General features: G+C 40.5%; 1 protein-coding gene across 3 annotated transcripts; it reads left to right on the top strand.

The window, feature by feature from the left end:
• On the top strand, nt 1-6050 carry LOC127510663 (gastrula zinc finger protein XlCGF7.1-like). 3 transcript variants are annotated; one of them, XM_051890525.1, is made up of 3 exons: nt 1-71; nt 706-927; nt 4946-6050. In XM_051890525.1, exons 2-3 carry the CDS (start codon nt 756-758, stop codon nt 5851-5853), a joined length of 1080 nt encoding a protein of 359 aa, XP_051746485.1. In that variant the 5' UTR covers nt 1-71; nt 706-755; the 3' UTR covers nt 5854-6050. The 3 variants fall into 3 exon arrangements, with proteins under 3 accessions (XP_051746485.1, XP_051746486.1, XP_051746487.1); XM_051890526.1 differs by having other exon boundaries at nt 64-205; XM_051890527.1 differs by lacking the exon at nt 1-71 and adding an exon at nt 4738-4843 and having other exon boundaries at nt 810-927.
• Nucleotides 6051-13845: the final 7795 nt, after the last annotated feature.

Genomic DNA, 13845 nt, shown 5'->3' with positions numbered 1-13845 from the left:
TTTGGTGTGGCGTTTTGACCTCATATGCCTGCGCCCCGCATGTGCATCTGTTTTGATTCAGCTGAAGAAAGGTGTGTTTTAAAACATTTAAATCGATACAAACCGTTAAGTCAATTGTATAGTTTTTTACAAACGATGCAAAATTAATTATTCATCTAAGAATGTAGCTTTAATGCTTTATCTAACATTAACGAACGTTATTTTTGTGAGTAAAGCGCATTCACACACGAGTAACAGTAAAGGTGCGTCTCATTTCGCTCCCTATATGAATCAGTTTATTGTAACACGAACTTTTCGAAACTCCGAGTCAATTGAATTAAATGTTTTGCAAAATGATTCAATGATTCGAATCATCGCAGCCTGACGAGGCCTCAAAAGAATGTGTATATTCAACAAGAACACAAACGTGTAATGACAGCTATTACAAAATCAACTGCTAATGTTTATTTGTGTAATCTATTAAATATAGCATACAATCATTCAATAGTAAATAATAAAATATGAAGTATCTGTATAGTTTGTGTTCTTTTGTTTACTTATAGTTCAGTGTTTTTTTTTTTTTTGGTAATATGGTCATTAACTCTAACTCGACTGAATCCCTTGCCAGTGCACTGACTACTAAACTAGGGAGCTGATAGAGACGCACCCAGAGAATTAGTTTAAATGTATTTTTCTTTTTATTAAACATGATATGTATAAACACAGAAAAACTCCTTGTGAAGCAACTGAGATCCACGTGACACACTATTATAAAGATGCCATTTAATAAAGTGGAGAGTGAAGACATGAAGATTGAAGAAACATTCAGAGTGAAACATGAAGATACTGAGGAACAAACAAAGATGGTGTTTATTAAACAGGAGAGTGAAGACATGACGATTGAAGAAACATTCAGAGTGAAACAAGAAGATACTGAGTCACAAACAGGTTGGTTTCATTCTCAAAGCTGAACTCAGTCATTTGATCTTTATTAAAAATGTCCAGCTCTGCAGAAATGAATGATATATTTGAAGAGTGTCATATAGGTGTCTGAATTAAAACAGTTTTATTTAACATGGAGCTGGTCACCTCATGTGGACAGACATGCTGATGACGATATCTAAGAGAGCAGTGTGGCCGATGGCCTATGGGAATCATTATTTCAAACAAAGACATGGTAACACTAATTTTATCTGAAACATGACAGTGGGCAACTGAATATAGCGCAGCACGGTTGGAAATCAAGGATTTAAAGTTTGTCGATGGTGTTTCTCCAGTAAATCTGTACTGTTTTATCGGCCGATATTTTAAAAATGCCAAATATGTTGAGAATACGTGACCAGACAAATACTAGAGCTGCCTTATTTTGTTATTTTGTGTAACATTTATGTAACTGAAAACAGTGAAAACCAGAGATGCACTGATACTAAATTTCTCTGCAGATACGAATAGCCAGTATTCGGAATATCTGCCGATAGTTTGATTTTCTTTAGGAAAAAAATCTTGCCCATATAATGCTGCAAAATATACAGAGAACCTTCTTATTTGGTAAATTACTATAATATTAGAGGTTAAAATTGACTATATTCAACTGCTATTTATCTTCAGATATAATAGTTGCACTCAAATAAAAATGGAAATGTTTGTATACACCTCAGTTGCACAGAAGGTAGTTTTCATAAACACTTGATTTCATGGCAAATTTATTCAAACATACATAAATAATTCATAGTAAATAAGCTCCTCTATATTGTTTTATTATAGCTAACTAATAAACTGTGAACATTGGATAACTTTCCTGAGGTAAACGCAACATTAAGTGACATTTGTTCACAAGCTTATTGACATCTTTCCACACTGATTGAGTGATTACATGAGACATGAATAATTTTGTTAAGTTGTACCGGATCTTTTAACATAGCATCAAAAGGTATCACTTGTATTAAAGTGGAAGAAAACACTTGCGCTCCACGCTGCCACTTGATCTGAGGCACTACAGTGATCTGTCATGTCAAATTTAGAGCGTCAAAATGGCATTTATTGTTTGAATTTTGTGATAAAATGGACAGAATTTAAAAGATGATACTTTGTTTTCCTCTTTCAAAGTAACAAAGCTCTTTGTGATTATTTGATGGGAAATATATCTTTGGTGTAGGGAAAAACTGTGGACCTGGCTTGAACTATGCATAATTCATAGGGTCAAATAGAGCCTGCTTTTTATGTCGCTATTTCTAAATAATTGGCCGATAGTGAAAATAATTGGTGTTATCGGCCGATACTGATTATTAGCCCATACAACGATGCATCTCTAATGAAACCATTAACTTCTATCACTTACTGATTATTCAACAGTATATAACAAAATATTTATCAAAATCCATGAAATGTGAGTGATCAGCTTAACATGTTTATAATTTTTGTAGTAATTTTTTCATCTTATCTTCAAAAGGACTTGATCTATCAAACCAGTGTCTTAAACAACTGCTGTATGTCATTTTGAAGTAAAAACAAAAAATAAATTACTTTTTCATTTCCTATTTTATCATGTCTAGCAAGAGCTGTTAATTTATGAAAAAAAAAACAAAAAAAACAATATGTGTAAGTCATCCTCATGTTGGCTTAAGTAGGTCTTTGCACTTCGCTGTGCCTTCTAGAACCGACCACCTTGGACCATGGCTGGTTCTAGACCCTTTTTAGGGGGGCTTCATCCTGTCAGCTGTCAAACTATCAAAACTTGTTTGAAAGGTATATTTTTTACTTTTGAAAATTAAATAATAATAAAACAATATACAGGATGTCAATTTGATTGGCACTTTAATCTGAGGCACGGGTTGATTGGACTCGGGTACACATGCAGTGTGATCAGCAGAGCACAGAACGGCTGCTACTTGTCTGTGCGCTACTATCATCATTATAACAATTATTAGGGTTGCTAGATTTCAAGCCATCCTAGGTGTATATGACTTTCTTCTTTCTGATGAGCATAATCACAGAAAGCATGGAAGCTACATATTTAACTTCATAACTTGTTTAATTTTTTTTTACACAAACGCATTGCTTCACTTCAGAAGGCCTTTTTTAACCCCCGGTGCCGTGTGGAGCACATATTATTGATGGATGGATGTGGATGGAGACACTTTCTTCAGCTCACACTCATTGATCCGTATCACTGCCATTATAAAGCTCAGATGCGTCAGAATATTTATTGATATTTCTGCGATTATGTTCATCAGAAAGAAGAATGTCATATACACCAGGATGGCTTGAGGGTGAGTTAAGCTTGGGCTAATTGGGCTTGGGCTAAGGGCTAAGGGAGGGGGATAACCATGGCTAGTATGAAATAATCTAGCTCTCTACGTGCTCATTTCCCTTTCGAAGTGGAACTCATCACTGAATCTTGAATTGACGCTTTGGGAAATGCCATCAGTGTGACCGGTGTCTGAAGCACGTGTAAAGGCCGGAACACACCAGGCCGACGCTGACGAACTAGTGGTGATGAAAGCAGACTGCAGGGTTGGCTGTGTCCAAAGTTGCCCTGACACACCAAACCGACGCTTGACACCCGACGGCCAAGTAGCACGTCCGTTCTGCGCCTGCGCAAGATGAAATGCCTTTCCGTACCAACAGGTGGCAGTAGCTGAACAGCCAATCAGAATGATCGAACAAAAACTGCCCGACAGCCGATCGTCGGCTTGGTGTGTTCCGGCCTTAAACACACCAATAAACCATTGGCAGACGGCAGTTCATGACGTCACATGTGGAGCGTCTGAGTATAAAGGGGGCGCCTAAATACACATCAACTCTTTTCTTTTTAAATAATCTTAAAATGTTTACGCCCCCTGGATCAATTCTGGTCTTCTACTTCTGAGGTAAATCCAATGCTTATTCCTCACAGCACGTCTTCCAAACTTGATGAAAAGCAGAGGAATGATGCTTTTGTTTTGAGGTGATGGGGGCGTTTACAGGCTAGGAACGATTAGCATGTAAAAGGCTGCGCAGCACATGGGTGTGGTCACATTAAAAATAATGAGGTTAGAAGGGTAAAATTGTACCTCTCATTGGTTTCTTACAGATTACATAAACAGAGAAAATGTTTTTTATATGAATTACTTCATTTATAAAGCTTAAAGTTTCTACTTTTAAAGACATACCTCATGTCTGTGTGGCGAGTATTCGCTGTAGTTCATTTTCAGATGTTTCAAAATGGACTTCACTGAGATCCTTTATTTTGCGAAAAGCACATTTTGTTTTTATTGTGAGGGTACACACACTTAAAGGGTTAGTTCAACCAAAAATGAAATTTCTGTCATTAATTACTCACCTTTATGTCATTCCACACCCGTTAGACCTTCATTCATCTTCAGAACGCAAATTAAGAAATTTTTTATGAACTCCAGGGGTATCTGATCCACACATAGGCAGCAATGTCATTTGACCTTTTGACGTCCAGAAAGGTAGCTACAATAGTTGCAGCATGGTTAAAATAGTCAACGTGACTACAGTGGTTCAACCTTAATGTTATGAAGCGACGAGAATGCTTTTTGTGCGCAAAAACAAAACAAAAATAACGACTTTATTCAACAATTTGAACTGTTGTCATACGTAGTGAGCTCAGTGCAGGCTTCCTCGTTTACGTCCGAACGCCAACTCAGTATTGGCCAAAGCTGAATACGTGAGCACCACGACGCACGCGTGTGTATCCGGCCAATAATGAGCCGACATTCAGACGTTTTTAACTACCTTTCTGTACGTCAAAAGGTGCAGTGATGTTGCTGCCCACGTGTGGATCAGATACCCTCGGATAACCTCCACTGACCCCAGGGGGTTAAACTGAACAGCCAATCAGAGTGGAATACATCTTGGAGTAGGTTTTCAGTAGGTTTTAGTGCTTTGTTGGTTTTGCCATTTCTGTTGCTTTGTGCCATTAAACTGCTGTTAATTTGCATATGTCTTTTTTTCAATTTAGACTTGATGGCAGTGAAAGAGGAGAGTCAAGAACTGAATGCAATGGAAGAGAAACAACACTATGAGAAACATCATGATGCCAGGACTGGAGAAAAATCTGTACAGTCTGAAAAGACATCCTCAAGAAAAAGAGCTCAGAAGATTGAATCTAACAGTTCTTTTACTTGCTGTCAATGTGGAAAGAGTTTCAATCACAAACAAAACCTTGAAATCCACATGAGAGTTCACACCGGCGAGAAGCCTTTCACATGCCAACAGTGTGGAAAGAGTTTCACTCAAAAACAGAACCTTACAGTTCACATGAGAGTTCACACTGGAGAAAAGCCTTATACTTGCTCTCAGTGTGGACAGAGTTTTATGCATAAAAAGAATCTTGATATCCACATGAGAAATCACACTGGTGAGAAGCCTTTTACATGTGATCAGTGTGGAAAAAGTTTCTCCCGTGAAGTAACCCTTAATTGCCACATGAGAATTCATACTGGAAAGAACTGTTTTATATGTAATTACTGTGGAAAGAGTTTCACTCAAAAAGGAAACCGTAATATCCACATAAGAGTTCACACTGGAGAGAAGCATTACACATGCTCTCAGTGCGGAATGAATTTCACATATAAACCAACCCTTGATTCCCATATGATGCTTCACACTGGAGAGAGCCCTTATCCCTGCAAACTGTGTGGGAAGGGCTTCTCTCAAAAACAAAATCTTAAGACACACATGAGAACTCACACTGGTGAGAAGCCATTCACATGTGATCAGTGTGGAAAGAGATTTGCACGTAAAATAACCCTTAATTGCCACAAGAGGATTCACTCAAGAGAGAACTGTTTTATATGTCATCAGTGTGGAAAGAGTTTCCCAGACATGGAACGCCTTAACATGCACATAATAATTCACTCTGGATAAAAGTGTTTCAAGTGTCATCACTGTGGAATAAGGATTAGTGATAAAGTAAACCTGAAGACTCACATGAGACTTTATATTCAAGAGTGGTTTTACACATACCCTCTCAGAAAGAGTTTAGCTTCTAAAGAAACCCATAATGCCCACATGAGTATCAGGGCCGTGCACAGACAATTTGGAGGGCAGGTGCTCAAGTGGAAGCACCTGCCCTCCAAAAAAAAAGGGAGCACCCCTCTCATAATTACAAATATGAAGCTTGTTACATACTGTAGAACATGTTTACATTACTTACATATTTCAATAAATAAACGTCTTTTGTTGTCATGCTAGAATTGTTAAATGAGCAAAATCAATGTTGTTGATTACAGAAATTACTATTATTATTTAGATGTATTTACACTGCAATTATAGTTGCATGAATAACGTCATGAGATTATCGTTTTAAATGTACAATTTTGAATATATGTGAAATGTTGGAAAAATTGAAATGTTTACACATGGTATTAAGATTTTGGTTGATCAAATCACAAGTGGACGACGCTAAATATAGGTTTGAACGGCGTCTAAAACATTTTGAGCTTGTCCACTTTCGACTACTTCCAGAGGTAGTCAAAAATGCATTTGACCGGATTGCTTTCGTAGTGGAAACGCTCATGTGGTCGAATGTTCGAACAGCCTCAAAAGACGCGCCTACGCACACTAACCAGATGGGATTTAAACTTTGTTGGCTGAAGACCCAACTTAGAAGACGAAAAACATACCAAGCTTGATTTCAGATTCTAACACTGTTAAAGCAGAAATGAAAGCTTCTGCTCTCTGTATGTTTTTCCATCTTCACCAGGGCCTTCTTTATCAACAATGTGTAGAAAAGGTTCTAGATTTTGTCCTACGAATGAAATTTAGAATTTGCCTAAGTACAAGAAAATCTGTATTTATCAAACGTGCGCACGCAGTTCTTACACACAAGTAAGCAATTGTTGTTGATAAATCCCACTTGTGCGTAAGTACCATGCTCGTTCACGTTCACGGTCATTAGCATTCAGAAACGCCTCCAATGAACCATATATGGTGACAACACTTCCCTTTAAAAATCACGTGATTATGTTTTTTCCTCACCGCATTAATGGCAAAGAGAGCTCTCGCCAAGCAGATCAGCACGATCTTGCTCTCTTTAGAGCACATTTTTTTGCCGAGTCTTCCAATAATGCAAGATAAGCAATTCCAAACATTTTTCACAGCTGTCTTTTATAGGGTTTGTAAAATAAGTAAAATCAGCAGGGTTTTAATTACTGAAAGTATGGATACCTGATCACTGTATTTGAGGTACAAAGTCATTATGTACAATGAATCCATGGGGTAGCATTTCAAAAACATGATGCAAACAATTCAGCTTACTTACCAGGCTACAGATGAAGCAGCTCTTCTGCCAGCTGATCTCTCCTCACCCATGCTGCTGCTTGCGTATTTGGGTTAATTGGCATCGGGACATGCAATTCATCTTCACGCCTTCTAAAGTCCTGTAATCGGTTCTTATTTATTTTCAAGAGACATCCATGGCGCATGGCAATGTTATGCAACACACAACATGCCACAAAGAATGCTCCGACCTTCTGCGGGCTGTATTGTAAACTCTGGGTCAAAATTATAAAATGTTCTTTTTTGCCCAAAATCATTAGGATATTAAGTAAAGATCTAAAGATTTCCTACCGAACAAAAATTGCTGGAAACACGCGTACAATCTTTGCTTGCTGCTGCCGCCCGCTTTTGGGAATTACCCACTCAAGTTTGGTATCTATGTAAAGCTTAGAATTTCTGCTTTTGGGTTCATCTACTCTCCACAATGTCATTACAGCAGTAAGCCAACAGACATTAAAGACATGTTAAAACAAACTCTTCTCGCATTAACAAAACTGTTAGCAACGCCTGCTACAGCGCCTCTTGATTGGCTGCCGACTTCTTTGCATGCACACTGTATACGGTTCAAGCCATGGATTCTGAGAATTTAAACGTTAATGACAGCAATAATTTAGTAAACCTAGTAAATGATTGGAAAGATGATACAGAATGTCCAGAGACCGGCTTGGCAAAGGAGGATGCCCTGGAAGATGACGAATTCGATCAATGTTTGGACAACTTCGACAAAGTGATACTGTTTTGTTTTCAGCTATAAAATTGTCAGTACAATGATGGGCAGCCATGCTATCGCCTCTTCACCCCAGAGGAAATGATGAATAGGAGAGCAGCCATGAGTGAATTGACATCCATTAGTATGCCAGGAGTGAGTAAAAAAAAAAAAAAAATCATGAAAATTGTACAGACAGGTCACTACCATTATAAATCATCATGTACCTCCTGCTTGCTAAGATTTCAACCAGTTTAATCAGTTTGATCAAACTGTTCCTTCATTATCAAGCAAGATGTCAAGAATATCCCTTACAAAAAAATTACTGCATTTTTTACATATAGAAAACTGCAGTTATACTACTTTGTACTGCAGTTTTACTGCTGTTGTACTTCAATATACTGCAGTTCTTTTGTAAAAACATACACTGACAGGCAGGTAGGACACTGTATTTCATTCAGACTTAATATAAAGATTGGATGAACATTTTATTGTCCTACGCCTTCCACAGATGACTCTGGTGGCAGAATGTCAGAAGCGAGAAAGGGGTGCAAAGTGGACAATGACTACTTGATACAGTTATATTTGGACCCAAGTAGGGGGGCCCTTGTCACCATGGCACTGGCAGGCAATGCTTTTGGCAACATTATCCTTCCCCATTTTGTCTTTTCCCAGAAGAAATACTTGTCACGTTTTATCCATGGTGGCCCTGAGGGGTCAACAGGTACAGCCAATAGCAACGGCTGGATGCAGGAGCAGGACTTTGTTGTCTTCCTCCAGTATTTTGTCCAACGCAATAGAGGAAAACAAAATCTTGCTCCTGTTGGACAACCATTCCTCCCATGTGTCAATAGAAGCCATACATTTCTCTCGGCAAATGGTGTGGTTGTTATCATTTCCACCACATTGCACTCACCAACTACAACCACTGGACAAGTCTGTGTATGGGCCACTGAAAAAAACACTTCAACTGTGAAATAGACAAGTGGCACCGGGAGAATCCAGGAGAAACACTCACCGTCGGTGACCTGCAACAATTACTGAACAATCTTGCTGATGGGAGCATCACCACAAAATGTCAAGAAGGGGTTTAGGAGTACTGGGATCTGGCCATTCAACCCAGATATCTTCAACAGAGATTACTTTCTCCCAGCTTCAGTGACTGACAGACCACCTCCAGATGAATCTCTCCATGGGCCGTCCACAACCACCTCTTCACATCTCCTCATGGGCAGCCCACTGCTGCCATCATATCTTCTCCTGGGTCGTCGACCTCCACCTTCACATCTTCTCCTGAGCCGTCCACTGCTGCTCTGCATGTCACATCTGGTCCCCTGGCTCTTCCTGACCATCAATTCAGATAGTCTTGAGGAAGTAACCCTCATTTTTGTTCCTGTTCCTCTGTCACTGCAAGAGGAAGATGTCTTCACCTCTAAAGTAAGAGAAATTGATTTCACTTCAAGTAATGTATGCCCATCAAATTCTGAAAATCAAATACTCATACTGGTGTGTGTGTGTCTACGTTCACCAGGAGAACCAAGAGTTTTTTGTCCTGAACTAATCAGGCCTTACCCGAAAGACCCATGGTCAGCATCGGAGGAAAATAACCAGTGATATTCTCATTGATACCCTTGTAAAGGAGAGAAAACACTGTGATAAAGTGAGTAAATCAACAGTTTCAGTTTCAATATCTCTCTGAAAAGGACAGATGAGAATATCAGGACTTTATGTCATCTGCTGATACGCTAGATCACTACTGATACTGTGAACAACAAAACAGATGTGCTGCACTGACTGCTCAAATATTAGGATGCACACTGTTTGTTTTTAGACTGGATATAGTCAGGTAAACAACACATAGCAGTGTTACATCATCGTTTGTTGCTCACGTCTGTGGAAACACACGGCCAGTCCATGACAGGCTCCAGTTCGCATGGCTGAGAACAGGCCAAAAGCCAACCTGTAACTGCTGCATCTCACGCAACTGCGAACAGCTGCATACAAATGCACCTGCTTCAGATTGGAATCTCCCTTAAAATGGCGAAATACCCTTTTAAGTCCACTTGCAGTACACATATGGTCAAATGGAACCCACCCCTCACTGAGTCTGTCAGATAAGAGAGACACAAAATTGACTGGAATTAAGAACTCCTGCTATTGATGGTTCCAGAGACAAATTATGTGCTGGTGGGGTCAGTTAATGAGACTGACCACTGGACAAACACTGGTTTGTTCCATTTCCATCCTTCTCCATAAACTACAAAGGCTTAAATCAAGATCGAGTCATTAATTCATGATCCCATCTTGACAGGTAATACATCCAATGAAAAGAAGAATTTTGTATTTGAACTCCCTTGGTGAAAGCAGAACCATACTGCTTCACTGCAGAATGGTAGCTAGAACAAATGTATGAAGACCCTCAAAGTGTTGGTCAGATTGTTGCTTTTAATAAAAGATTTATCCAACAAAGGCACTCAAACAGCCAAGTGGCAATGTGACACATTGCCACACAACTTTCAAAAAGATGGCACTTAATTTGGGGTATTTGTCTGTATAATTATTATTATTTTACTAATTTCTACTAATAAATAAAATGTGGATTTATGCTTTGTCAGTGCTCTTTGTAGTTTGCAGAAGTGGTTATAAAAGGGGACAGTTTGGAATTTCAATGCACAAATGGAGACATTTTGTCTGCTACAGCCAACAGGGTTTTCTTTTTTTAACATGATAAGGAGATGTTGTACATGATATTGGCATCACTGCACCAATACCTTAATGCTTTTGTTTCCACAGAAGACGTGTCTGAGTTTTGCTTGGCACGTGGGGACAAATATCCTCGCACACCTCGGACACCATTTACTGGGTTTTAATCTGTTTTTTTTTTTTTTTTTTTTTTTTTTATGGGTTGACCTTTCTTTCTAATTTACATATTTGTAATGATGTCTCTTTCAAACTGAATTTGAGCGCTGCTATGGCTGGTACCACTGGGAATGTGTGAACCGGCCAAAAAAAATAAGCAGTTTTCATTTGCCATGAAAAGATAATGGTTCTAAAAGGGTTTTTTTTTTTTTGCAGTGATGCCATAGAAGAACCATATTTGGTTCCTCAAAGAACCTTTCAGTGAACAGTTCTCAAAAGAACCTTTTTCTTAGTGTGAAAAACATTTTAGAATCTAAAGAATCATTTTTTTTGGAATGCAAAGTTTCAATGTATGTTAAAGGTTCTTTATTGAACCATAGATGCGGATGATAAACATTTATTTTTAAGAGTATGGGTGCCAAGGCCCTGTTTTTATTTTGTACCACCATGTACAGTATGGTACAGTCAATGCACTATGACATTAGTGCACTTAACTCTGAAATGCTACCCACATTGTATTGAATTATAGCCTGGAACATAAAGAATAAAGCATATTTTTTAAAATATAGGCTGTAAGGAACATCTCTAACATACTTCTTGTGTGGTTTCCACTCAGTTCCTGCATTAGGGGGAATACTTAAAGCTCAGTTCAGATTTTGTAACTTACAGAGCTACATTCATGGAGTGAATCCTGTATTATAATTTTAAAATTGTCTGTTACCTACAATGAGGAGTGCAAAACATGACAATATGGAGAAAATCACTACAGCACAAAATACAGATTAAACTACTATTAAAACTACTTATTGCATAAACTTCACTATTTAGTTGAGCCTTGCCTCGTATACCCGTGGATTTTTGTGTTAACTTGAGAAAGATGACATTAACTACACTCTAAAATTAAGTCCATTTAAAAAAAAATTGAGGCAGCACTCTGCATGCATTTTTTTTTTTTTTTTAGTAAATTCAACATGAGGTACTATTGTAATGATGGGTCGACAGAATGTGGATCCATTTGCAGCTAGTTTATTAAAAGTACTTACAGAGTAGACAGGGCAAAGGCAGAGGCATAAACAGTAACAGGCAATGGTCGGGGCAGGCGGCAGACAAACAGAGTCAGGGTACAGGCAAGGATCAGGGCAGGCAGCAAACAATCACAGTCCAGGAAACAGGCAAAGATCAGGGTAGGCAGCAAAGGGTCGTAGGGAATAAACAGTCCAATCGGTAACAGATAAACAGTCCACAGAAAAACGCTCAGAAATGATCACCTCGGCAAATCAAGACTTCGCGATGTGTGTGTGTGTGTGTGTGTGTCTTATATAGTGTGAGTGTGATGCGGTGCAGGTGTGTGTGCAATCAGTCCCAGGAGTGAGGGCCCATGGGAAACGTAGTCCGAATGAGAACTGATCAGTATTCCGGTGATGGCTCCCTCCGGTGGTCCGGAGGAGGGGCCGAAGGAGCCATATTCGTGACAGAGCCCCCCCCCTGTGAGCGGCTCCAGACGCGAGGAAGCGGACGCCAGGGTCTACCACGTGGTCGAGGGGCCGGTCTCTCCGGGTGCGTCCGATGAAATTCCTCTGTGAGTGAGGGGTCCAGGATATCATCCGCATTGACCCAGGATCGCTCCTCCGGGCCGTACCCCTCCCAGTCGGCTAAGTATTGTAGTCTCCTACCCCGGCGCCTGGAGTCGAGCAGCTCTCGTACTTGATAGGCTTCCTCGCCTTCGATCATCAAGGGTGGGAGGGAGCGGACCTCGGCTCCCTCTGGCTCCCCTCTCGGACCCCCGGAGGGTTTCAGCAGCGAAACATGAAAAGTGGGAGAGACACGGTAATTAGCAGGCAAGTCTAAACGAAATGATACTGGGGTGATTTGTTTGATAATTTGAAAGGGCCCTACAAACCTGGGACTGAGTTTCCTGCATGGAAGTCTTAGCCGGAGGTCTCTGGTGGACAGCCAAACCCATTGTCCCACGGCGTACTGGGGATTGGGACGTCGGTGACGATTGGCCTGCATCTCCTGCCTTCTTACGGCGCGTTGTAGGTGATGGTGAGCTTGGTCCCAGGTTTCTTCGCTTCTTTGCATCCATTCAGTAACAGACGGTAGATTGGATGGTTCACCAGACCAAGGAAATAATGGAGGTTGGAAGCCCAAGATGCACTGAAAGGGCGTGACACCAGTGGCAGGTTTCTGTAGGGAGTTTTGGGCGTACTCCGCCCAGAGCAGATAACGGCTCCAGTCGGTCTGGTTGCGCTGGCAGTAGGTGCGTAAGAATCGTGTTAATTCTTGGTTCATGCGCTCTGTTTGGCCATTGGATTCTGGATGGTACCCTGAAGTGAGGCTGACGTTGATATTGAGACTCTTGAAGAAGGATGACCAGACTCGAGATGTAAACTGTGGGCCCCTGTCTGATACAATGTCCTCAGGTAGTCCATAGAAACGGAACACATAATTGCATAGAAGCTCAGCTGTTTCGAATGCTGTGGGTAGCTTGGCCAGTGGTATGAGTCTGCATGCTTTTGAGAAACGGTCGATGACTGTGAGTATGGTGGTGTGGCCCTGGGATTCTGGGAGATCCGTGACAAAATCAATGGCTATGTGAGACCAGGGACGTTGAGGAATGGGAAATGGTTGTAACAGTCCAGCTGGCGCTTGGTGTGAAGCCTTGGTGGTTTGACAGGGTGTACAGTTAGTGATGAAGCGGGTAGTGTCGGATAACATGGAGTCCCACCAGAACTGATTTTGTAGCAGATGGAGAGTGGCTGTAACACCCGGATGACCAGAGCTTGGAAAGTCGTGCACGTGATGAAGTAGTCTGTCCCGAAGCTGTGCTGGGACGTAGGTGCGGTCCGGCGGGCATGTTGGAGGAGGAGTGGTCTGTTCGTTGGCATGTGTGATCTCTGTGATAATGTCCCATTGAACTGGAGCCATCAGTAAGGTGTCAGGGATTATGTTCTCTGCGATTTCTGTCCGTTCCACCTCCTCATGCTGCCGTGACAGCGCGTCTGCCTTGGTGT

This window comes from Ctenopharyngodon idella, chromosome 4, assembly GCF_019924925.1.
Source record: "Ctenopharyngodon idella isolate HZGC_01 chromosome 4, HZGC01, whole genome shotgun sequence".
Taxonomy (NCBI): Eukaryota; Metazoa; Chordata; class Actinopteri; order Cypriniformes; family Xenocyprididae; genus Ctenopharyngodon; species Ctenopharyngodon idella.
This window is presented reverse-complemented; position numbering and strand designations above follow the sequence as displayed.